General features: G+C 42.9%; 2 protein-coding genes across 6 annotated transcripts in view; both read right to left on the bottom strand.

Moving 5' to 3' along the window:
* LOC106583442 (interleukin-17 receptor C) overlaps nt 1–8,194 on the bottom strand; it is a 23,516-nt gene extending 15,322 nt beyond the window's left edge. For all 4 annotated transcript variants that reach the window (XM_014167607.3, XM_014167608.3, XM_045705773.2 and 1 more), the window contains exons 1-2: nt 7,985–8,194; nt 6,988–7,383 (exon numbers count right to left, since the gene is read on the bottom strand). In XM_014167607.3, coding sequence (XP_014023082.1) covers nt 6,988–7,098 — 111 coding nt within the window. In that variant the 5' untranslated portion in view covers nt 7,099–7,383; nt 7,985–8,194. The remainder of the gene's footprint in view (nt 1–6,987; nt 7,384–7,984) is intronic.
* Nucleotides 8,195–9,171: 977 nt separating this feature from the next.
* LOC106583443 (inter-alpha-trypsin inhibitor heavy chain H3) overlaps nt 9,172–27,158 on the bottom strand; it is a 40,714-nt gene continuing 22,727 nt past the window's right edge. Inside the window, exons 13-21 of one of the 2 annotated variants that reach the window (XM_014167610.3) lie at nt 21,626–21,852; nt 18,539–18,739; nt 18,402–18,446; nt 18,029–18,085; nt 17,482–17,589; nt 17,166–17,340; nt 16,196–16,344; nt 9,684–9,765; nt 9,172–9,471 (exon numbers count right to left, since the gene is read on the bottom strand). In XM_014167610.3, the coding sequence (XP_014023085.1) occupies nt 9,357–9,471; nt 9,684–9,765; nt 16,196–16,344; nt 17,166–17,340; nt 17,482–17,589; nt 18,029–18,085; nt 18,402–18,446; nt 18,539–18,739; nt 21,626–21,852 (1,159 nt within the window). In that variant the 3' untranslated portion in view covers nt 9,172–9,356. The remainder of the gene's footprint in view (nt 9,472–9,683; nt 9,766–16,195; nt 16,345–17,165; nt 17,341–17,481; nt 17,590–18,028; nt 18,086–18,401; nt 18,447–18,538; nt 18,740–21,625; nt 21,853–27,158) is intronic. The other variant, XM_014167611.3, reaches the window with a different exon arrangement.

The following is a 27,158-nucleotide window of genomic DNA, read 5'->3' as shown; positions in this document are numbered from 1 at the left end:
GTGCAGTCAGGGTAGGCAAGTTAGCCAGTGCCTACCCTGTGATAATTGAATCAAAATAACTTATGAAAATCCAAATAAAAAATATAATAAAAAATACATTTTCTCAAGAACAAACAAATATCTAATGTTTTTTCTCAATGATTCTGGTGGTTTGTACGCTGAAAATACCAACATTTGCTAAAACTGCATAAGAAACACTCAGGAGAAGTGCCAAGGTATGCATCACTGGTTGCCGGATGCAGTGCCTACCTTCCCTTCATTGAAACGCATTCAAATCACATTCCTGACTCTTTTCACTGTTGATGGAAAGAGCAAGCACTGTATATTACCTATGGCGCTAGCTACATTCATTTTATTGAGAGAATTTCATAGTTTGTACATGTGTATTGCCTTAAAAAAAAATTGTATATCAGAGATAGTCACCTCTTCCTCTCTGTGGATATGCAGTGCTTATGGTTGTGTTTACATAGTTTGGCACTGTCATCCCCTGAGTGTCAACTAACATTAATGAAGTTAACTAGCTAGCATACACAATAACTTGACAACATTGATATCATCCAGAAGGATAGATGAATGGATTTAATTTACAAGTGAAGACAGGCCTTAAAGCATTTTCCTTTGCAATTAGCAGGTCATTGTTGAAAGAACATGAGAAATACTGGTTTATTGCAAATGTGTAAAACATATGTAACTTGCTCCATCATTACCAGTCGCATGGACCACAACATACATTTAAGCTATATATACTGTAGAAAAGAGAAGATTTTAAGCTTCATAACGATATCAAACGTGTATCAACTGTCAAAACTCTGATTAGTTGTTAAGAGAAAATCATCCCAGAAATGTGGTGTAATTTTTCAGTACAGGCTTCATTCTTTTCATTCTGTCAATTAAATTCGTATTGTGGAGTAACTACAATGTTGTTGATCTATCCTTAGTTTTCTCCTATCATGGCCATTAAACTCTGTAACTATTTTAAAGTCACCATTGACTTCATGGTGAAATGCCTGAGCGGTTTCCTTCCTCTCCAGCAACGAAGTTAGGAAGGACGCCTGTATCTTTGTAGTGACTGGGTTTATTGATAATTTAAGTGTAATTAATAACTTCACCATGCAATAATCCAGGTAGAATCAGGAATTTCTTAAGGCAGCTGTCTAGGCCCCTTACTTTTTTCAATCTTTACTAATGTCATGGCACCGGCTGTCTATGTATGTGGATGAGTCAACACTATACACATCAGCTACTAGAGTGAGTGTGTCACGTCCTGACCAGTAGAGGGTGTAGTTGGGTCAGGACGTGGCAGAAGGGAGTGTGTGTGTTTTATTGTTTCATTGATTTTGGCCGTGTGACTTCCAATCAGGCACAGCTGTAGAGGGTTGTGGTTGATTGGGAGTCACACATAAGTTGCCTACGTTTCCTTTGTGTTTCGTGGGTAATTGTGCTTGTCATTGTGGTTGCACCTGACAGGACTGTGTTGGCTGTCAGTTTTGTTGTTTTTGTAAATTGCATAGTGTTCGTGTAATTAAATATGACGAACCCTAACTCCGCCGCATTTTGGTCCACTTCTTCCTCAGACAGCCGTTACAGAGTGAATTAATTGCAACACTTAACAAAGAGCTGAATAGGTGGCAAGGTATAAGTTAGTCCTACATATTTCAAAAACTAAAAGCATTGTATTTGGTACAAGTCAATCACTAAACCCTAAACCTCAACTAAATATTGCAATGAATAATTTGGAAATTGAGCAAGTTGAGGTGACTAAACTGCTTGGAGTAACCCTGGATTGTAAACTGTCATGATTCAAACATGTGAATACAACAGTAGCTAAAATGGGGAAAAGTCTGTCCATAATAAAGTACTTCTCTGCCTTCTTAACAACATTATCAGCAAGGCAGGTCCTACAGGCCCTTGTTTTGTCGCACCTGGACTACTGTTCAGTCGTGTGGTCAGGTGCCACCAAGAGGGACCTCAGAAAATGACAACTGGCTCAGAACAGGGCAGCATGGCTGGCCCTTAAATGTACACGGAGAGCTAACATTAATAATATGCATGTAAAAGTCATTAAACAATCATGTTAAACACTATTATTGCACACATAGTGAATCCATGCAACTTATTATGTGACTTTTTACTCCTGAACATATTTAGGCTTGCCATAAGACATTTTTTATTAATTTGTAGACATTTTAAAAACCTAATTCCACTTTGACATTATGGGGTATTTTTTGTATGCCAGTACCCCCAAAAAATAGAAATGTAATCAATTTAAAATTTAGGCTGTAAAACAACAAAATGTGGAAAAAATGAAGTGGTGTGAATACTTTCTGAAGGCACTGTACAAGGTCACTACAGAACTACCAGTAAGTACTGAACTATATTTATACATACACGATGACTACTGACTCACACACTGAGCCATACGAAATTTAGAGGAAGAATATGACAGACAGATCTCCCACAAGGCCAAAAATGGGGACCCGAACCCTCCAAGATCCCCCACAGTTCCCCAAGAGCTGCCCCTCAACCAGCCATGACCCCTCCCACAGTCCCCCCCCAAATAAAATACAAATAATTCCATTCCCCACCCCCAAGAATCCCCCCAATGCACCAACAACCAAGAAAATGAACTAAAGAGAAAAAAGAAAAAGACAAAGGAAAACAGAAAACAACAATTCAAAAAACAAAGGACATCGAGAACAACTAAAAACATAACAGCAAGGCCAACTGTATATGTTTGAGTGCATGTCTGACACTATTTACATGTGTGTGTGTGTACGTGTGTATGTGCAGGCTACCTGAGGGCAATACCAAAATAAATGGTCTATTGATTCTGTATCCTCACAACAAAATCTGCAGAGCTTCGATGGTTTTATGCCCCAAACATTCAACATTTTGTTGGTGGTTTGAGTTCTATATAATAATTTTAGCTGAAAAGCATGAAGTCTTGAATCTTGCATCGTTTTATATATCAACTCATACACCCTGTACCATGGAATCCCTTACATCAAAAATCTCTTCCCAACTACACTGCTCAAAAAAATAAAGGGAACACTTAAACAACACAATGTAACTCCAAGTCAATCACACTTCTGTGAAATCCAACTGTCCACTTAGGAAGCAACACTGATTGACAATAAATTTCACATGCTGTTGTGCAAATGGAATAGACAACAGGTGGAAATTATAGGCAATTAGCAAGACACCCCCAATAAAGGAGTGGTTCTGCAGGTGGTAACCACAGACCACTTCTCAGTTCCTATGCTTCCTGGCTGATGTTTTGGTCACTTTTGAATGCTGGCGGTTCTTTCACTCTAGTGGTAGCATGAGACGGAGTCTACAACCCACACAAGTGGCTCAGGTAGTGCAGCTCATCCAGGATGGCACATCAATGCGAGCTGTGGCAAGAAGGTTTGCTGTGTCTGTCAGCGTAGTGTCCAGAGCATGGAGGCGCTACCAGGAGACAGGCCAGTACATCAGGAGACGTGGAGGAGGCCGTAGGAGGGCAACAACCCAGCAGCAGGACCGCTACCTCCGCCTTTGTGCAAGGAGGAGCAGGAGAAGCACTGCCAGAGCCCTGCAAAATGACCTCCAGCAAGCCACAAATGTGCATGTGTCTGCTCAAACGGTCAGAAACAGACTCCATGAGGGTGGTATGAGGGCCCGACGTCCACAGGTGGGGGTCGTGCTTACAGCCCAACACCGTGAAGGACGTTTGGCATTTGCCAGAGAACACCAAGATTGGCAAATTCACCACTGGCGCCCTGTGCTCTTCACAGATGAAAGCAGGTTCACACTGAACACGTGACAGACGTGACAGTCTGGAGACGCCGTGGAGAACGTTCTGCTGCCTGCAACATCCTCCAGCATGACCGGTTTGGCGGTGGGTCAGTCATGGTGTGGGGTGGCATTTCTTTGGGGGGCCGCACAGCCCTCCATGTGCTCGCCAGAGGTAGCCTGACTGCCATTAGGTACCGAGATGAGATCCTCAGACCCCTTGTGAGACCATATGCTGGTGCAGTTGGCCCTGGGTTCCTCCTAATGCAAGACAATGCTAGACCTCATGTGGCTGGAGTGTGTCAGCAGTTCCTGCAAGAGGAAGGCATTGATGCTATGGACTGGCCCGCCCGTTCCCCAGACCTGAATCCAATTGAGCACATCTGGGACATCATGTCTCGCTCCATCCACCAACGCCACGTTGCACCACAGACTGTCCAGGAGTTGGCGGATGCTTTAGTCCAGGTCTTGGAGGAGATCCTTCAGGAGACCATCCGCCACCTCATCAGGAGCATGCCCAGGCGTTGTAGGGAGGTCATACAGGCACGTGGAGGCCACACACACTACTGAGCCTCATTTTGACTTGTTTTAAGGACATTACATCAAAGTTGGATCAGCCTGTAGTGTGGTTTTCCACTTTAATTTTGAGTGTGACTCCAAATCCAGACCTCCATGGGTTGATAAATTGGATTTCCATTGATTATTTTTGTGTGATTTTGTTGTCAGCACATTCAACTATGTAAAGAAAAAAGTATTTATTAAGATTATTTCTTTCATTCAGATCTAGGATGTGTTGTTTAAGTGTTCCTTTTATTTTTTTGAGCAGTATATTTTGCAATCTGTATGGCACAGTTGTCAACATCTTGGTCCTCAAATTAAAATGGTATACTTTCCTATATATGCTATTTTTATTCCTCCACAAGTTTTGATCCTTTATATTGGGCAGACTGACCAGTTCCCTACCTCCTTCCACTGCCACCTGCCTCCTCCATTTTTGGGGTAATGCTGTAATCAATTGGTTGTACTCTTGGATTGAGCAGACCTTCCCATACAATTCTGAACTCCATGAAAGACATAACTCTACCATTACAATTTACAATATAATTTAAGAACAAAATACCCCTTTAAAACATCTTTCCCATCAATACAGGTATTTTGTCAATCAGCATATTTGAGTTCAGCCATAATATTTGTTCTGTCTTTTCAGGGGGATGAAATTGAAATTGTAGCCAGCTTTGCAATGCTTGTTTGAAAAAGTGAGATACTTTTTTCAAAGTATCATTTTCAATGAATCGAAAATGAGACATGGCAATCTGCACAAAGGATGAGCTTTTCTTAGTAATCTGCTGGAGAACCATTTAGGGTTCAAGTAAAACTTTTGAATAAGTGAAGCTTTTAGAGAGAGGTTTAGTGCTTTTATATTTAATAATCTCAACCCACCCAATTCATATTCATTATATAGATAGGCACGATTTATTTTGTCTGGTTTAGTGTTCCAGATAAAGCAAAATCTTTTTTGCTCATATGATTTGAAAGACGTATCATCAGGAGTAGGCAGCGCCATAAGTAAGTGAATAAACTGAAATATGACTAAGGAGTTAATCAGGGCAATTTTTCCATAAATCGACAGATATTTACCTCTCCATGATTTCTATTGAAATTCATTGAGGAGAGCTCATTTATATATTTTGTGATATGAATACCAACTATATCTACTTCACCGTCAGCCCATTTTATAGGTAAACTGCAGGGTAATGTAAAAGTTGTATTTTTTAAAGATCCAATACGTAATATTGTACACTTATCATAACTAGGTTTTAGTCCAGAGAGTCCAGAAAAGTTATCTAGATCTTCAATGAGACATTGCAGGGAAATAGCTTGCGGACTTAATATAAAACTTGAGTCATCGGCATACATGGACAACTTTGTTTTTAAGCCTTGGATTTCTAATCCTCTAATGTTGTGATTGGATCTGATTTTAATAGCTAGCATTTCGATGGCCATAACGAATAGATATTGTGACAGCGGACACCCTTGTTTAACTCCTCTTGACAATTGAAAACTCTCTGAGAAGTAGCCACTATTTACTATTTTATACCTATGGTTGCTATACATTACTTTTACACATTTTATAAGAGAATCACCGAAATGTTTAAAATTCAGGCATTTATAAATAAAATCCAGTCTTTCTTTATCAAAGGCCTTTTCAAAATCCGCTATAAATACCAGGCCTGGCTTCTTAGATGTTTCATGATGTTCTATTATTTCTAGTAGTTGTCGTATATTATCTCCAATGTATCATCCATGTAAAAAAACCTGTCTGATCAGGATGAACAATACCTGATTAAATCTTTTAAATTCTGAGTGCCCTGCATTTTGCTAGTATTTTTGCATCACAACATTGAAGTGTAAGGGGCCTCCAGTTTTTTAGATATAAAGATCCAGTCTATTTGCCATCTGGGTCTTGTTTTAATAATAGAGAAATCAGACCTTCCTACTGAGTACCTGACATACTACCATTTGTAAAGGAGAAGTTAAAACAAGCTAACAATGACACTAACAACTAAACAAAAGGGTTAGGGTTAGTGGTTAGAGCATTAGGTCAATAACCGAAAGATCGAATCCCAGAGCTGACAAGGTAAAAATCTGTCAATAATCTGTCAATAATGTAGTATATCAAAAAAGGCTTGATATACCTCTATTGGAATGCCATCAAGCCCTGGGGATTTTCCAGACTGAAAGGATTTAATAGCCTCAAAAAGTTATTCCTCTGTAATTTGGCCTTTGCACTGATCGTTCTGTACATTTGTTAAGTATCAAAAATGTTTATTATTTAGAAAGAATTCAACGTTTCTTTCTTCTAAGGCACACTTTCTCTGTTCCGTTCCCATCTCTCTTTCCTCTCCCTCATTTCTGTGTCAGACTCCTTAACTCTCTCTCTCTCTCTCTCTCTCTCTCTCTCTCTCTCTCTCTCTCTCTCTCTCTCTCTCTCTCTCTCTCTCTCTCTCTCTCTCTCTCTCTCTCTCTCTCTCTCTCTCTCTCTCTCTCTCTCTCTCTCTCTCTCTCTCTCTCTCTCTCTCTCTCTCTCTCTCTCTCTCTCTCTCTCTCTCTCTCTCTCTCTCTCTCTCTCTCTCTCTCTCTCTCTCTCTCTCTCTCTCTCACACACACACCTTGATTGTTGACCTCTCGTAATCATGATCATTAGTTTATTACCTTTGAGCAGGTGAAGTGTTCACTCTTATAGTCAAGCATCTCCAACTCCAAAGCGAAAATCTGGATCGGGAGAAGGATTGCAAGCGACCACCACAAAAACATTCCTTTCATAATTTACCTCAAATTTGACACATTCAGAGGTTTGTACCATTTGGATCCTCAAGCACTTTTTTCCTTTATCTGTGATTATCAACTGTTGTCAGATATGTCCACACACAACCCCATCAGCACGCCTCTGTGCTTCTGGCGACACATGGAAAACAAGTTGAGCAAGTCCTAAAACCAAGTTAGTTGAGCAAGTCCTATTTCCTGGCATTGGGCTTTGTTAGAAGTCCAGACTGATGCCAACTTCCTGATGTCAGACACCAGCCTGTGTTGAAGAATTGAGGGGATTACCTGAGGGAAACAGAGAGAATAAAGTGCTGCCTGTAAACTAAGATTAGATAGACATTTGTGACATGCCTTGCTCAATTTCAACTGGTACAGTAAAAATGAATGACAGCCTAGCCATGATAGAATGAGAGAATAGCTTAACCATGTCATTTAATATAATATACACTGAGTATACAAAATATTAGGAACACCTTCCCCAACTGATTATAGTGTGTGAATTGCCCATTTATATAATTGGCACAAAAAAAAAGGGTTGGATTGTTCAGCAACATGAGGTGCAACAGTAGTATACCCCATTCAAAGGAACCTCAATCTTTTGTCTTGCCCATTCACCCTCTGAATGGCACACATACATAATCCATGTCTCAATTGTCTCAAGGCTTAAAATGTTTCTTTAACATGACGTCTCCCCTTCATCTACACTGATTGTAGTGGATTTAACAAGTGACATCGATAAGGGATCATAGCTTTCACCTGGATTCACCTGGTCAGTCTATGTCATGAAAAGAGCAGGTTTTCTTAATGTTTGGTACACTCAGTGTCTATCACAGGTAGTATGTTATTCTAATCAGTGGTTACATGAGCATACATGTGTAATACTTACAGCATAGATATTTTATCTTCACATCCATCTGTCAGAGTATATTACATTCCTTGATTGAAAATGCTACAACTCTCCGCAGTAAGGGAATACAGTGATTATGTATCCAGTGAAATCCAACAGTTTCATTGTTAGTGTGCTCTGTCAATGCCAGGTAACTGGTATTTGGTAGGTTGAGTCATGTGGTGATTGTCTCTCAACCATGGCATGATCCCTCCCCTCTGTGTCCTTGTCCAGCCCCCCCCCCCCCCTGTCCTTGTCCAGCCCCCCCTTCTCCCGACAGACACACACACACACACACACACACACACACACACAACCCAAAAAGCAGTGACATAAAACCCATGGTAATAGACAAGGCAATGCAGCAGTAATATCCAGCAGGAACCCTGCTTGTTGATTGTAGTAAAACTTTAACTGATGTACCCAGACGGATCAAAGTCTATATCCTTGGCTGTGTGTGTGTGTTATCAGTGAGGTATAAATCCAATGTAAAGCCTGTCAAGCATGTGTCTGTCTGTTAACATACTGTACGCTTAGTCATGTCAAGACCCACAGGAGAGTCTACACTTAGATTGTAGATGTAGTGAAAATATCAGTGATACTGTACGTAGTGGTTCAAGGCACAGTTTTCCTGTTCAGTTTGTTTCCTTCAGCAGGGTGTCCTGTAAAATTAATGAGTCACCTTACGTCAAGAGAACTATTACACAAATGCATTCCTGGATTGCTTAATAGCTTTTCCCTGGTGGGGATGATACACATGACTTCTAAGATCATACAGTACACAGCTGATAAAATGATGGTTAGGTGTTAATAGAGAATGTTTAATGTCCATGCTATGAACATGGTGACCCACCACCTCCCAGACCCAGTGCAAACAGCCATTGGCCTCACAGTGTAAACGGAAGTCAGAGAGTGAAAAATGAATGCAAATACAGGCACACAAAAGGCTTATGTGTGTGTGTTTGTGCGCGTGTGTGTGTGTGTGTGTGTATGCATGTGAGTGGGTGCGCGTGTGTGTGTGTGTGCATACAGTATGTGTGTGTGCGTGTGTGTGTGTGAGAGAGAGAGTGTGTATGTGTGTTCATGGTGCCAATTCTGTTTTGTTCTATTTTGATCCTTAGGTTGAGTTTAGTCACAAATACATTATTTATTGAAGAGTGTGGAATGCAACACAAAAGTTGTCACTGTTCAAAAAAGGAAACATTTATTCAGCAATGAATATGTAACAGGAGATTTTGGCTGTGTTATTATGTGAACTCATTGAACTCTACAAAGAAACCTCAGGCTTTATTGTTGCTCTTCTTAATTCTAGAATAGAATTACTGTATGTATAGTGTTGATTAGTTGGTGATGGGAGCAACTACATGGTCAGTTAAAGTTGTGCGACGGTGAAGTCAGCTAGCTCCCCCTGTAGGGCAGACTGAAGAGGCATCAACCAGCAAGCCACGGTGGGGGCAGAGCGAACGCTGAGATCCACAGCAGAGTCCCTACACACACACACTGTTCTTAGCATATACAGAACACCCCAGTTTCCCTAACTATTCTCACAGAACTATACAATTAAACATCATCAAAATATAAACTCTATACATACACTAAAGACACATTATTGCTGAAGATACACAGTAGTAACACACAACCTATGAACAGCCAAGATCACTATACATGCAATTAGTTTCTGATAGACAGTTGATCTTACCTGGAGACTTCTACTTCTTTGTCCTGAATCTTCAGTTTCATTGTTGTTCCTTGGACCTCCTCATAGGCAACAGGTGGACGGGCTGTAACACACAGTACAAATACTGTCACCATGAATCAAATGGACAGTATGAGCAGGTGGTCCTCTGTAGCTCTAATCAAATCAAATGTTACTGGTCACATACACATGGTTAGCAGATGATAATGTGAGTGTAGCGAAATAACTGTGCTTCTAGTTCCGACCATGCAGTAATATCTAACAAGTAATCTAACAATTTCACAACAACTTCCTTTTACACACATGTGTAAAGGAATGAATAAGAATATGTACATATAAATACACTGCTCAAAAAAATAAAGGGAACACTTAAACAACACAATGTAACTTCAAGTCAATCACACTTCTGTGAAATCAAACTGTCCACTTAAGGAAGCAACACTGATTGACAATAAATTTCACATGCGGTTGTGCAAATGGTATAGACAACAGGTGGAAATTATAGGCAATTAGCAAGACACCCCCAATAAAGGAGTGGTTCTGCAGGTGGGGACCACAGACCACTTCTCAGTTCCTATGCTTCCTGGCTGATGTTTTGGTCACTTTTGAATGCTGGCGGTGCTTTCACTCTAGTGGTAGCATGAGACGGAGTCTACAACCCACACAAGTGGCTCAGGTAGTGCAGCTCATCCAGGATGGCACATCAATGCGAGCTGTGGCAAGAAGGTTTGCTGTGTCTGTCAGCGTAGTGTCCAGAGCATGGAGGCGCTACCAGGAGACAGGCCAGTACATCAGGAGACGTGTAGGAGGGCAACAACCCAGCAGCAGGACCGCTACCTCCGCCTTTGTGCAAGGAGGAGCAGGAGGAGCACTGCCAGAGCCCTGCAAAATGACCTCCAGCAGGCCACAAATGTGCATGTGTCTGCTCAAACGGTCAGAAACAGACTCTATGAGGGTGGTATGAGGGCCCGACGTCCACAGGTGGGGGTTGTGCTTACAGCCCAACACCGTGCAGGACGTTTGGCATTTGCCAGAGAACACCAAGATTGGCAAATTCGCCACTGGCGCCCTGTGCTCTTCACAGATGAAAGCAGGTTCACACTGAGCACATGTGACAGACGTGACAGAGTCTGGATACGCCGTGGAGAACGTTCTGCTGCCTGCAACATCCTCCAGCATGACCGCTTTGGCGGTGGGTCAGTCATGGTGTGGGGTGGCATTTCTTTGGGAGGCCGCACAGCCCTCCATGTGCTCGCCAGAGGTAGCCTGACTGCCATTAGGTACCGAGATGAGATCCTCAGACCCCTTGTGAGACCATATGCTGGTGCGGTTGGCCCTGGGTTCCTCCTAATGCAAGACAATGCAAGACCTCATGTGGCTGGAGTGTGTCAGGAGTTCCTGCAAGAGGAAAGCATTGATGCTATGGACTGGCCCTCCCGTTCCCCAGACCTGAATCCAATTGAGCACATCTGGGACATCATGTCTCGCTCCATCCACCAACGCCACGTTGCACCACAGACTGTCCAGGAGTTGGCGGATGCTTTAGTCCAGGTCTGGGAGGAGATCCCTCAGGAGACCATCCGCCACCTCATCAGGAGCATGCCCAGGCATTGTAGGGAGGTCATACAGGCACGTGGAGGCCACACACACTACTGAGTGTCAGGGATTTCTTCGTCGTCAGACGATATAGCGAAATCATCGTCGGAAAAAGATGACCAATATGCAGCAGAGTTGATATAGTTCATTTTGAACATTTAATAGACTCAAAATTGAACATACAAAAATAACAAAATAAACTCACGATTTACAGACAGTCCTGTTAGGCTCACTCACGCTAAACAAGAAACAATCTCCCACAAATACACAGACAAACACACCCAACTAATATAGGACTTCCAATCAAAGGCAACACCACACAGCTGCCTTCAATTGGAAGTCCACCCCAATTAACTCAACATAGAAATAGATTACCTAGACTAAACATAGAATTACATAAACAAGGAACAGTGCCCAAAAACCCCGGAATACATAAATCAAATGCCCGTTTTAGAAAAACCACCACCCCGAACCACATAAACCAAATACCCTCTGCTACGTCCTGACCAAACTACAATAACAATTAATCCTTATACTGGCCAGGACGTGACACTGAGCCCCATTTTGACTTGTTTTAAGGACATTACATCAAAGTTGGATCAGCCTGTAGTGTGGTTTTCAACTTTAATTTTGAGTGTGACTCCAAATCCAGACCTCCATGGGTTGATAAATTGGATTTCCATTGATTATTTTTGTGTGATTTTGGTGTCAGCACATTCAACTATGTAAAGAAAAAAGTATTTATTAAGATTATTTAATTCATTCAGATCTAGGATGTGTTATTTTAGTGTTCCCTTTATTTTTTTGAGCAGTGTATATGGATGAGCGATGGCCGAACGGCATAGGCAAGATGCAGTAGATGGTATAGAGTACAGTATATACATATGAGATGAGTAATGTAGTGTATGTAAACATTATATAAAGTGGCATTGTTTAAAGTGACTAGTGATACCTTTATTACATCCAATTTTTTAATTATTAAAGTGGCTAGAGATTTGAGTCAGTATGTTGGCAGCAGCTACTCAATGTTAGTGATGGCTGTTTAACAGTCTGATGGCCTTTAGTTAGAAGCTGTTTTTCAGTCTCTCGGTCCCAGCTTTGATGCACCTGTACTGACCTCGCCTTCTGGATGATAGTGGGGTGAACAGGCAGTGGCTCGGGTGGTTGTTGTCCTTGATGATCTTTTTGGCCTTTCTGTAACATCGGGTGGTGTAGGTGTCTTGGAGGGCAGGTAGTTTGCCCCCGGTGATGCGGTGTGCAGACCTCACTACCCTCTGGAGAGCCTTACGGTTGTGGGCGGAGCAGTTGCCGTACCAGTCGGTGATACAGCCCGACAGGATGCTCTCAATTGTGCATCTGTAAAAGTTTGTGAGTGTTTTTGGTGACAAGCCGAATTTCTTCAGCCTCCTGAGGTTGAAGAGGCGCCGTTGCTGTTGCGCCTTCTTCACCATGCTGTCTGTGTGGGTGGACCATTTCAGTTTGTCCGTGATGTGTACGCAGAGGAACTTATAACTTTCCACCTTCTCCACTACTGTCAAGTTGATGTGGATACTGGGGTGCTCCCTCTGTTGTTTCCTGAAGTCCACGATCATCTCCTTTGTTTTGTTGACGTTGAGTGTCAGGTTATTTTCCACTCCGAGGGCCTTCACCCCCTCCCTGTAGGCTGTCTCGTCGTTGTTGGTAATCAAGCCTACCACTGTAGTGTCATATGCAAACTTGATGATTGAGTTGAAGGCGTGCATGGCCACGCAGTCATGGGTGAAAAGGGAGTACAGGAGAGGGCTGAGAACGCACTCTTGTGAGGACCCAGTGTTGAAGATCAGCGGGGTGGAGATGTTGCTCCTACCATCACCACCTAGGGGCGTCCCGTCAGAAAGTCCAGGACCCAGTTGCACAGGGCGGGGTCGAGACCCAGGGTCTCGAGCTTAATGATGAGTTTGGAGGGTACCATGGTGTTAAATGCTGAGCTGTAGTCAATGAACAGCATTCTTACATAGGCATTCCTCTTGTCCAGATGGGTTAGGGCAATGTGCAGTGTGATTGCGATTCCGTCGTCTGTGGACCTACTGGGGTGGTAAGCAAATTGGAGTGGGTCTAGGGTGTCAGGTAGGGTGGAGGTGATATGATCCTTGACTAGTCTCTCAAAGCACTTCATGATGACGGAAGTGAGTGCTGCGGGGCGATAGTAGTTTAGCTCAGTTAGCTTTCTTGGGAACAGGAACAATGGTGGCCCTCTTGTGGGAACAGCAGACTGGGATAGGGATTGATTTAATATGTCCGTAAACACACCAGCCAGCTGGTCTGCACATGCTCTGAGGACATGGCTACGGATGCCGTCTGGGCCCGCAGCCTTGCGAGGGTTAACACGTTTAAATGTTTTACTCACGTTGGCTGCGGTGAAGGAGAGCCCACAGGTTTTGGTAGCGGGCCGTATCGGTGGCACTGTATTGTCCTCAAAGCAAGCAAAGAAGTTGTTTAATTTGCCTGGGAGCAAGACATGGTGGTCCGCGACGGGGCTGGTTTTCTTTTTGTAGTCCGTGATTGACTGTAGACCCTGCCACATACCTCTCGTGCCTGAGCCGTTGAATTGCGACTCTACTTTGTCTCTATACTGATGCTTAGCTTGTTTGATTGCCTTGTGGAGGGAGTAGCTACACTGTTTGTGTTCGGTCATGTTTCCGGTCGCCTTGCCCTGATTAAACGCAGTGGTTCGCGCTTTAGTTTTTGCGCGAATGCTGCCATCAATCTATGGTTTCTGGTTGGGGAAGGTTTTAATGGTCGCCGTGGGTACAACATCACTGATGCACTTGCTAATAAACTCGCTCACCGAATCAGCGAAAACATCAATGTTGTTGTTCGACGCTAGCCGAAACATATCCCAGTCCACTTGATCGAAGCAATCTTGAAGCGTGGAATCAGATTGGTCAGACCAGTGTTGAACAGACCTGAACAAGGGCGTTTCCTGTTTTAGTTTCTGTCTATAGGCTGGGAGCAACAAAATGGAGTCGTGGTCAGATTTGCCGAAAGGAGGGCGAGGGATGTGTCATGACGTGGCCCTCTTTGGGTATAGCGAGTACCCTCCCCCTCTCTCTTACCACCTCTCTCTCCCACCTACCAAGGCTCTGTTATCTCAGGTCGTAAATTCCATGAGGAGACTCTCTTCCCCCCCGGCCATGCGGTATAGAGAGAGGGTTCACAGTAGAACAAAGGAACTTCTTCTACCTCACAGAACTTGAGAACTGAACAATATCCATGTTTTGAAGAATGTGTAAACGGTTGGTGGACAATCCAGCTACGACCGGTCCGTTTTGTATAATGTTTGTGACCTCATGAGAGACAATACAGCCACATTACCATAACTCTGTTTATACAAGAGTCTCCGTTATGAGATTTGCATCTAATTATTGTATAAAATGAATGAGTAAAGATGAAACTATTTCTGAAATTATGTAATGTGATTTTAAACTGTTTAATGAAAGAGAATCCAATTCCCTTTAAAATTGAACTAAGTCATTGGCCCGCCCCATTGGCCCGCCCCACAGACATTGATCTGGTGTCATGGGACAGCCCTTTTCTGCTGTTCCGAATATAAACCCCACCTCGAGAAGCCCACTCCAGACCATGCGTACCTCGATTACCGATAGGGCTAGAATAAGAGCAAATCTTCAATACTAATTACTAGTCTGCAGCTAGAATTTATGTCGACCTGGAATGCGAAGACCGACAACCGCCGAAACATCTATTCTATAAGAACATTTTTGAATGGGACTCTGAAGTATCCATTCTAACCACGAAAGACTCCAGGGACACAAAGAGAAGTTCAGATGAACTTTCCAACAGAAAGACGAACGATTCCAACAGAGATCATGACGACACACTGAGCGTAAATATATATATTGATTGCAATTATTCCCGAATGAGTGAGCGTTCATGTGCAAAGGTTTAGCATTTCAATTATTATAATTATCAACTGTGCAGTGTCTTTTGTCTTTCGCGCCCCTCTCAGTCCCTTTGTCTACCAAACCGTCATATCGGTTTAGCCCACTAGGGCACATCCCCTATCATTTCCTTGTAACCATATCTACTTTGTTTGTTGTTTATGCATTTCTGTGATTATTTAGTTAGTAAATAAATGATTAAGACAATTGATGTATGGATGATTCATAGTGAATGCTGGGTACGTGCAGATAACCAACAATTTACGACGTTTGGAATGAGACTAACGTGAGGTAAAGAATAGTTCATTAATTAGAAGACTAATTGATCGGATATTAAAATATCTGATAAGTTATATTCGGAAAATTATAACTTTGTAATCTGAAGATTTTCCTTGGTGCCCCGACTTCCTAGTTAATTACATTTACATGATTAGTTTAATCACGTAATAATAATTACAGAGAATTGATTTGATAAAATAACAGTCTTCACTTTAATGATGCCAAAGACACGACATAAGGCTTTGTATGCGTCGCGGAAGTTAGAGTAACAATGGTCCAGAACTTTGCCAGCCCATGTCGCGCATTCGATATGCTGATAACATTTAGGGAGCCTTGTTTTCAGATTAGCCTTGATAAAATCTATCCCCAGCTACAATAAACCAGGAGTGTAGCTCAGTTGGTAGAGATTGTGCTTGCAATGCCAGAATCGAGGGTTTGATTCCCGGGACCACCCATACGTAAAATGTATGCATGTAAGTCGCTTTGGACAAAAGTGATCGCTAAATAGCATATATTATACTGTGTCATTAACTGTATTTTCATCAATTTAGTGAGCATCCATGTTGGGAATTCTTTTGGGCACATTTCCTAGTTAGAGTACTTGTTTTTTTCAAAATCGTCTCTTAACAAAATGTAATCACTCACATAGAAACAAAGGGATATGAAGTGGAATGTAGTCCTAACTGATAATGTTTCACTCACCCGCGATCCCCATAATATTGTCTCCCGTTGGGCGCTGCCTCAGTGCGGGCCACAGGAACTTAATTCCATTCCTCTCATAGAGCATGATGATGATTCGTGTTGACCCTATGGTGATGTCCACCTCCTTGTCCCGTAGGATCAGAGACACACTGCAGGAAGTGACATATCAATTCAATTGACAAAAAATATATATATATTTTGACCAAATTTATAAATGGCAACTTAAGTAATATACACTGAGTGCACAAAACATTAACAACACCTGCTCTTTTCATTACATAGATTGACCAGGTGAACTCAAGTGAAAGCTATGATCCCTTATTGATGTTACTTGTTAATCAGTGTAGATGAAGGGGAGGAAACAGGTTAAAGAAGGATTTTTAAACCTTGAGAAAATTAAGACATGGATTGTGTATGTGTGCCATTCAGAGGGGGAATGGGCAAGACCAAGAATTAAGTGCCTTTGAACAGGGTATGGGAGTATGTGCCAGGCGCACCAGTTTGAGTGTGTGAAGAACTGCAACGCTGATGGGTTTTTCATGCTCAACAGTTTCCTGTATGTAGCATTGGGGTCAACATGGGCCAGCATCCTTGTGGAACGCTTTCGACACCTAGTAGAGTCCATTCCCCGACAAATTGTGGCTGTTCTGGAGGGGGGGGGGGGGGGGGGGGGGGTACTGTGCATTTCAACATTAGTAAGGTGTTCCTAATGTTTTATACACTTAGTGTACACTGTAGAGATCTTTACGTCTTCATACAATCCTTGTGTTCCCAACATTAAATACCTGTGGCCTAAACCAGACTGAACACTGCACTCACTATTGTCTCACTTCACTTCACTTGGTTTAACCAGGCTATAATTAAAACTGCACAATAAGCTAAAGCAGAAATCTAATCACAGAAACAAAACTATACTGTAGCACAAAATGACTTCTATCAGATAGTCTGTAGTTCATCTGTGATTCAGAACCTGTCTGTTTCGTGATTGATTTTCAGGCTCCAGGAGAAATATGTTGCATCCTCTCCATTGTTGAAGGTGATGACAGTGGTGTCTAACTCAATATGTTGATTGTTTTTGTAGTGGATCACAATCTTCTGGTAGCCTGCGCTGGCTGATTGTCCAAGCTGACCGTTCATAGACAACTCTGGGAAAAGATGGACACCATTCATTCATTCAAAGATGTTTGAGGAGTGAGGGGATAATGTGAACAGGTCAAGGAATGAATGAATTTACGAATTAATGAAGTAAGGCATTGAAGAACATTTGATTTCTAAGGTCAGGTCACCATTGTTGGGGTCCTTTAGGAGTCTGAGCGAGAGAGCCACAGGGATGTCATAGCACAGTGGCAGGGCCTGACCCTCAGCTGGCAACAGGAACCTCAGGGGAGTACTCACTGAGTGAGTGAGTGAGTGAGTGAGTGAGTGAGTGAGTGAGAGAGAGAGAGAGAGAGAGAGAGAGAGAGAGAGAGAGAGAGAGAGAGAGAGAGAGGACATTTGAAATGTCTTTATTCCTTTGGAACTTCTGCAAGTGTAATGTTTAGTATAAAATATATATATATATATTTCACTTTGGTTTATTATCCATTTGACTTGCTTCGCAATGTAAACATATATTTCACATGCCAATAAAGACCATTAAATTGAAAATGTAATTGAGAGAGAGAGAGAGAGAGAGAGAGAGAGAGAGAGAGAGAGAGAGGAGAGAGAGAGAGAGAGAGAGAGAGAGAGAGACAGAGAGACAGAGAGACAGAGAGACAGAGATAACGATCATTCGTTTATGAAAAAACAGCAACATCTTAATCAAACAAAAAAGAAAGATATATATTGCTGTACCAGTTGTAGGTGTAGCTCTAGTTGTAGTTTCAGTTGAGTGAGTTGGTTGATGTTCCTCTATTTCAGTTGAAAATGTAACATGAGAGAACATTTACAAAGACAATCCTACACACAGTCAGAACATTACACAAAGAATCCTACACACAGACACACACACACACACACACACACACACACAGCCATTTCCAGACGGCTGGCCAGCCAGACACGCACTCGTGCGCACACATACACAAATGCACGCACACACACGCACACATACCGTACAGTCAATCAGTTGTTCAGTGAGGGCATTTAAACAGGCATGGCTCTACACACAGACAGTACAAACAGACAAAAAATATTCTATAATTATTTTGTAAAGTGGAACAATTACCGATTAAATAGGCAGAATATGAATCCCCCTCATCAAGCAGCAAGCCTATGACAAAAGACATCACACGTTGAGCACACCTAAACTGATATTCAACAAGTGGAGCTATGATGTAGGGGAAAGATACAGTAGTCACTTGCCTTTTCTTTGTCCCGCTCCAACTGCTCCCCCCCCTGCTCCTCCTACTCCACCTCCTCCTCCTGATCCACCTCCTCTGCCCGCTCCACCTACTCCCCCCCCTGCTCCTCCTACTCCACCTCCTCCTGATCTTCCTCCTCCACCTCCTCCTGATCTTCCTCCTCCACCTCCTACTCCTCTTCCTCCCATTGCCTGAGCTTGTCCTATAAAGCAGTTAAGAGGCAGGAGTAGTTGTAAAACTCCTCACAGAATTGTTTAAACTTGGTCTGAATTCAACCATTGCAGAGTGTGTTTTTTTGCACTACACTCTCAAAGCAGTTAGACTTGGCTTTTAGTTGATGTTATTTTGGTGGGGGTAGAATCAGCTAGGGAATGACAGAAGAAAAGTGCATTGGCTTAATAGTGTTTGGCCAATGCACTAATATAGCATCTCTCTACTGTTGTTGACATTTTTTTGATTGGAATGTTTTCTCTCTACACATTTTGACTCCTTTTTGTTATGTTAGTAAGTGTACAGTATTGTGACAATTCTTTTGTTGAAAAATCACACTAAAATTTTTTCGATTTGATTTGAATCATTGCATCTACCTGTACTAATCTAAACCTGATCACACTGATCTTGATGGTATTTATAGTGGTTTCAGTGTTTGTATACACTGAGTGTACAGACATGCAACTCAATATTAGGAAGGCGTTCTTAATGTTTTGTCCACTCTGGAAATAAAACATAAGATATTCACGTTTTTGACTGCACTGGGCCTTTAACGCTGCGTTCCGCAATAGGCGAATCAGCGCCACTGGCCGCCCAGGCTATTTGTAATAGTTTTGTTACTACATACAATGGTGTCCTTGTCGAGTCTTTGTTGTTGTAATATCACAAACGGACTTGGCAGTTTCACCACTATGGATTCCAGCTTTAAGATGAATGTCGACGCTGTTAAATTACTGTCAAGATCTGTGAGTTTGAATTATAGACTTCCAGGATCTTGCATGCGACACGTCTCATTACAATGCATCCATTTGCCTGTGCGGTGGATGGAAGCTAACCCAGAGCAGTGTTATGCTACAACGGTTTGAGCTACAAACTATTATGACCGAATTCTCTCACGAACACGCACGTCGTCTGTTGTGTACAATGACGCTCACAAACTGTACAGGACCCAAGGACGCCGAAGTCCTAACTATCAACAAAATAACTCTGCGGTAAAATGAATTGGAGCTGGTAGGGTTTTTTCCACATAGACTATCATAAACAATTATAGATTTCTTTCCCAGGACTTTACTATATCTCTCAGATGCATTTCAGACGCTTCAAAACATACTTCCTTTTGATTAATTATTTTGTCATGTATGTACAGTATGCGTGTGTATGGATTAATAGCAAAAAAAAAATGTTTTTAAATAAGCAACTTTCTCAAAGTTCCCTGGTTTTCCGGAAATCCTTAAGTGAATATCCCAGTGAAGATTGAAGATTAAAATTAGGGGTAGGGTATTTGTTTAACCACCATAATATGGCACTGGCTGTGCAGGGGGCCCTGGTAAACAGAAAACATACCCTATATATACAAAAGTATGTGGACAGCCCTTCAAATGAGTGGATTCAGCTATTTCAGTCAGTAGAATGGCCTTACTGATGAGCTCAGTGACATTCAACGTGGCACCGTCATAGGATCTCTCTTTTCCAACAAGTCAGATCGTCAAATTTCTGCCCTGCTAGAGCTTCCCCGGTCAACTGTAAGTGCTGTTATTGTGAAGTGGAAACGTCTACGAGTAACAACGTCTCAGCCGCAAAGTGGTACAAGCTCACAGAACGGGACCACCGAGTGGTGAAGCACGTAGTGTGTAAAAATTGTCTGTCCCCAGTTGCAACACTCACTACCGAATTCCAAACTGCCCCTGGAAGCAACATCAGCACAAAAACTGTTAGTCGGAAGCTTCATGAAATGGGTTTCCAGGCCGAGCAGTCACACACAAGCTTAAGATCACCATGCGCAACGCCAAGCGTCGGTTGAACCAGCTCGCCGCCATTGGAATATGGAGTCGTGGAAACGTGTTCTCTGGAGTGATGAATCATGCTTCACCATCTGGCAGTTCGACTGGATGAATCTGGGTTTGGCTGATGGCAGGAGAATGCTTCCTGCCCCAATGCGTAGTACCAACTGTGAAGTTTGGTGGAGGAGGAATAATGGTCTGGGGCTGTTTTCATGGTTCGGGCTAGGCCCCTTAGTTCCAGTGAAGGGAAATCTTAATGCTACAGCATACAATGATATTCTAGACAATTCTGTGCTTCCAACTTTGTGGCAACAGCTTGAGGAAGGCTCTTTCCTGTTTCAGCACGATAATGCCCCTGTGCACAATGCGAGGTCCATGCTGAAAAGGTTTGTCGAGGTCAGTGTGGAAGAACTTGATTGGCCTGCATAGAGCCCTGATCGCAAACCCATCGAATGCCTTTGGGATAAACTGGAATCACTTCCCGACCTCACTTATGCTCTTGTGGCTGAATGGAAGCAAGTCCCTGCAGCAATGTTCCAACATCTAGTGGAAAGCCATCCCAGAAGAGTGGAGGCTGTTATAGCAGCAAAAAGGGGGACCAACTCCATATTAATGCCCATGATTTTGGAATGAGATGTTCGACGAGAAGGTGTCCACATACTTTTGGTCATGTAGAATATTTAAAGTCAATATACAGGTTATAATGTTACATTTATAGATTGACAGTATTTGCTCTTATATTTACTCCATTGACTAACACCATACAGTAATTGTCATTCACTGTTGTAGACAGTATGTGTGTGTATACGTGCACATGTAACCGATGTGAAATGGCTAGTTAGTTAGCGGTGGTGCGTGCTAATAGCGTTTCAATCGGTTACGTCACTCGCTCTGAGACTTGAAGTAGGGTTTCCTCTTGTGTTGCAAGGGCCGTGGCTTTTGTGGCGCGATGGGTAACGATGCTTCGTGGGTGTCAGTTGTTGATGTGTGCAAGGGTCCCTGGTTCGAGCCCGGGTTGGGGCGAAGAGAGGGACACACATAAGCATATGTGTATACCTATGGTGTGTGCATGCATTGATGATGGTAGTTTTGCTCACTGGGGTATCCGGCTTGGCCACTCATGAACTGGAAACTCGACCCAGAGAAGCCTTGCCTGGATCCTGAGGGCTTCCCTCCCTCCTTGGGCTTGTGGGCCACCTGTGAGGTTTCTCCCTGGGGCTTGGTGACCACCATGGAGGTGAGAGGAGTCACAAAACCGTACTTCAGACAAAGGTCCAGGGCCTCTTTCTTCACCTTCTCCTTCGCCTTCCCGCTTGACTGCACCCTGAAACACACACACACACACACAGGTATGATTTAAGTACAATAATAATTTTATTTGCATAAAACATTTACAAAATAGTAAAATGTTTTTTTTTACCTGGTTTTGCAAAACCTTTAATGGGATAATCCACTCGAGAATTTAACTTCTGTAATTTCGGCGGATACAGTTTGAATGACACAATTATATGTGTACAACATGTAAAGACCTGCATCACAATACTGAGAGCTTTTCCATTTCTAAAAGGACATACAGTATTTCTTTAAAATTTTTAGCATTTGTTAATGTTTTTTCAGAGCCTCCATACTGCAAGGATAAGAAAGTGTATCGCTGGTTGGGGGTAAAATCGGAAAACAAAGTGTCTAGACCCTTCTATAACATGCTGTTTATATTTAAAAAAAAATAGAGATTTGGGTTAAATTCTCCTTTTAAGTGGTCCATCTGTGAAATCACGAAATTGTGTTGTGCCACATCATCACAATAAGATTCTCGTCAATGGAGTTATGGAATAAAAAACTATAACATTTCATAACACTTTTTACCTACAATCCTGATCGCCATATCAGCCAATATATCGTACGGGCATAATTGTCTAGAAGACCTCCATCTGTCGATATTGCATGAGCAAGTATATCTTTTGTGCTCAAACTAAACAGTGGACCAAATTATTCAACCATCAACACAGCACAATTTTCTCCTCTCCCCCATAGAACTAGGAATTAAAATACTAGAATGGACATGAATCTTCTTATGATGGGATAAAGGTCAGGGAAATGGTCAACCACGGATTGCCAGTGCTGTGATAAAATATTGTTTAAAATAATTCCACATCCCGCCTGCAGTTTGGTCCATTCAACACGGCTTCAACTATTGTGACAACCACCCACCTAAACAAGACCAAGCAGCGGAAAAAGGAGAGGAACGCTGAGTACATGGACTATGGTGAGAAATGGACCTGGGAGGAGATCTTGGAGGGAAAAGGCTCCTACACTTGGGAGGAGATCCAGGCTGGAAAGGATCGCCTTCCATGGGGACAGGTGGAAAGAGAGAGGGAGGAACGGCGAAAGGCTGGTGAGGACCGGGAACGCTACTGGGGTACACGACTGGCGAGGAAGCCGGAGAGGCACCCCCAATATTTTTTTTGGGGGGGGCACACGGGTAGTTTGGCTAGGCCAAGGAAGAGCCATAAGCCAGCTACCTGTGATTATGTGGAGGAGCGTATGGAGTGGAGGGCGTCGTGTTTTGCTGAGGTGCGCACTCTCACACCCATACGCACGCACAGTCCGGTGCGCGCCATTCCAGCCCCTCGCAGATGCCGTGCTAGAGTGGGCATCCAGCCTGGTAGGAGGATGCCTGCGCATCTGGTCGCCGGTACGCCTCCTAGGACCAGGCTACCCTACTCCCGCTCTATGCACGGCAATCATCAGGCCCCTGCACAGCCCAGTTCGCCCTGTACCAGCACCCCGCTCGTGCAGGGCTGCTAGTTCCATCCAGCCAGGACGGGTTGTGCAGGCGGTGCGGTCAAGGCCACCTGTGCGCCTCCATGGCCCAGTCTTTCCGGTTCCCGCCTCTCGTGCTATCCCGGAAGTGAGTCCCTCAGTATGGCACGACCAGTACCAGCAACCCGGACCAAGCTTCCCATGAGTCGGCCTAGTCCTATTCAGCCTGTTCCCGCTCCTCGCACTAGCCCTAGGGTGCGTGTCTTCAGCCTGGTACCACCTCTACCAGCCCCACGCACCAGGCTTCCAGTGCGTCGGCCCAGCCTCAAGAGCCCGGCACCAATGTGCAGTCCAGAGTATCCGGCACCAGTGTGCAGTCCAGAGTATCCGGCACCAGTGTGCAGTCCAGAGTATCCGGCACCAGTGTGCAGTCCAGGGTATCCGGCACCAGTGTGCAGTCCAGAGTATCCGGCAACAGTGTCTAGTCCGGGACCGAGGGAGCCTGCCTGCGACCCGGAACCAGAGGGAGCCTGCCTGCGACCCGGAACCAGAGGAAGCCTGCCTGCGACCCGGAACCAGAGGGAGCCTGCCTGCGACCCGGAACCAGAGGGAGCCTGCCTGCGACCCGGAACTGTATGTGACTGTGTTGTAAATGAGTCTGCCTACAGCGTGGAAATGAGGGAACCTGCCCACGAGCCACAACAAATTGAGTCTGTCTACGACCCGGACCCCAATGAGTATGCCTACAACCTGGAGGGCAGGAGGCCGGAACCAGAGCCACCTCCAGGATAGGTGGGTTGGGGAGGGAGGGTGTAGCACAGTGCCGTCGTTGACGGCAGCCACCCTCCCTCCCTCCCCTCCCTTTTTTTTTTAGGGGGTATTTTTTGTTGTGGTATTGGGAATTTTTGTGTTTTCTTTTAAGGTGCATTCTGGGGTCTGCACCTTTAGGGGGGGTACTGTCACGTCCTGACCAGCAGAGGGACTAGTGGTGTAGTATTTTGGTCAGGACGTGGCAGAAGAAGTCTGTATGTGTTGTCTAGTATGTCTGTTTCTGTGTTAGTCTTGTGACTCCTGATCAGGAACAGCTGGGGATCGTTGTTCCTGATTGGGAGTCATATATTTGGGAGTATGTTTGTCACTTGGGTTTGTGGGTGGTTGTGCTAACACTACTAGTCTTTTTTGTTTGTAGTAAGCCTGTTAGCCTGTCGTGAGTTCCGTGTTTGCTTTCCTGTGTATACTTTGCTTTAATTTATTATTCTTTACATTAAAAGATGAGTATCCACATTCCGCCTGCAGTTTGGTCCATTCAACACGGCTTCGACATTTATGACAATACCCTTTAACTTTTCACATTTTCTTGTGTCACAGCCTGAATTCAAAATTGATTACATATTTTTCTCTCACCCATTTACACACAATATCCCATTGTGACAAAGTGAAAACATTTATTGAAAATGAAATACAGAAATGTCTCATTTACATAAGTATTCACACTCCTGAGTCAATACTTTGTAGAAGCACCTCTGGCAGCCATTACAGCTGTGAGTCTTTCTTGGTAAGTGTCAAAGAGGTTTCCACAGCTGGATTGTGCAATTTTGCCCATTCTTTTCAAAATTATTCAAGCTCTGTCAAATTGGTTGTTGATCATTGCTAGACAATTATTTTCAGGTCTTGCCATAGATTTAAGTAGATTTAAGTCAACTTTAACTCGGCCACTCAGGAATATTCAATGTCGTCTTGGTAAACAACTCCAGTGTATATTTGGCCTTGTGTTTTAGGTTATTGTTCTGCTGAAAGGTGAATTCATCTCCAAGCGTCTGGTGGGAAGCAGACTGAACCAGGTTTTCCTCTAGGATTTTGCCTGTGCTTAGTTCTATTCCATTTCTTTTTAAATCCTGAAAAACTCCCCAGCATAACCATAACATGATGCAGCCACCACTATGCTTGAAAATATATATTTTTGTTGTTGTTTGTTTGTTGTGGATTTGCCCCAAACATAACACTTTTGTATTCAGGTCAAAAAGTGAATTGCTTTGCCACATTTTTTTGCAGTATTACCTCAGTGCCTTGTTGCAGGATGCATGTTTTTGAATATTTTTTATTCTGTACAAGCTTCCTTCTTTCACTCTGTCAATTAGGTTATGGACAGATCTAAATTTACTGGGGGGGCTCAAGGCTGTAATTGCTGCCAAAGATGCTTCAACAAACTGAGTAAATGGTCTGAAAACGTATGGAAATGTGATATTTCCGTTTTTCATTTGTAGTATTTTTGCTTTGTCATTATGGGGTATTGTATCTAGATTGAGGGGGGAAACTATTTAATCAATTTTAGAATAAGGCTGTAACGTAACAAAATGTGGAAAAAGTCAAGGGGTCTGAATACTTTCCAAATTCACCCCACCAATTTCTGAATGTCATTAAAATGTTTGGTGATGTCTCTTTGCATTAATCAGTTGGCCAATGCACAGTTTGTATTGATTTATTGATTTATTTTATTTGTCACAACAACAAAAAATACTTACCGTATATACAAAGATTTTTTAAAAGTGACCAGATTGCACAATAAAGCCGGGGACTTATTTCCATGGTGGTCCCTATATTTTACATAAATACTTATATAGATACAGACACAACCTCCAGATGAGTATGAGGAGAGAGTTTAAGTACAATTCTTAAAAGCTTGTCTGGCTGGTAGCTTATTCTTTAGATGTTAGGGGCTGCTGTTGAACCATAATGCACAGGCATAACCAAAGTGACGCTGGACTAGCTCACTAGCTAGGTTTCCATCCAATTGTCTACAGATTTTCATGTGAATATTCTAAAATCTTCATAAAAACAATATGCCATTTTAGTTTCATTTAGGAAATGTTGGTGCTGGACAACAAGGAAGATTTAAATTTTCCGGACATCCATATGCATTCAGATCTAACCTGGCGCAGCCAGCGGATGTCAACAAACAAGGGTTATTGGCGAAATGAGCCACATTTACGTGTCCTTAAAAACAGCCTATACCGAATTACAAAAACACTATTCCTGGTCTTTCAATGTGAAGCACATGGGAAACTTGATAGGTTATTATTTTATTGTTTTTTAGACTACTTTCCAAAAACAATAACTAAATCACCAAATTTCACTGGGTGAAAGATCTGGAGAGGTCTACAAGCCACAGTGTCTCGCACCCACTGTGAAATTTGGTGGAGGATCAGTGATGATCTGGGGGTGCTTCAGCAAGGCTGGAATCAGGTAGATTTGTCTTTGTGAAAGACGCATGAATCAAGCCATGTACAAGGTTGTCCTGGAAGAAAACTTGCTTCCTTCTGCTCTGTCAATGTTCCCCAACTCTGAGTTTTTTTCCCCCAGCAGGACAATGCTCCATGCCACACAGCCAGGTCAATCAAGGTGTGGATGGAGGACCACCAGATCAAGACCCTGTCATGGCCAGCCCAATCTCCTGACCTGAACCCCATTGAAAACCTCTGGAATGTGATCAAGAGGAAGATAGATGGTCAGATGGTCACAAGCCATCAAACAAAGCCGAGCTGCTTGAATTTTTGCGCCAGGAGTGGCATAAAGTCACCCAACATCAATGTGAAAGACTGGTGGAGGGCATGCCAAGACGCATGAAAGCTGGGATTGAAAATCAGGGTTATTCCACGAAATATTGATTTCTGAACTCTAAGTTAAAACATTAGTATTGTGTTGATTAAAAATAAATATGAACTTATTTTCTTTGCATTATTCAAGGTCTGACATCTTTTTTGTAATTTTGACCAGTTGTAACTTTCTGCAAATAAATGCTCTAAATTACAATATTTTTATTTGGAATTTGGGAGCAATGTTGTCAGTCGTTTAAAGAATAAAACAAAATAT

This window comes from Salmo salar, chromosome 22 (genome assembly GCF_965601325.2).
Source record: "Salmo salar chromosome 22, fSalSal1, whole genome shotgun sequence".
Classification (NCBI taxonomy): domain Eukaryota; kingdom Metazoa; phylum Chordata; class Actinopteri; order Salmoniformes; family Salmonidae; genus Salmo; species Salmo salar.
The sequence above is the reverse complement of the archived record's forward strand: the minus strand, read 5'-3'. Positions and strand labels throughout refer to the sequence as shown.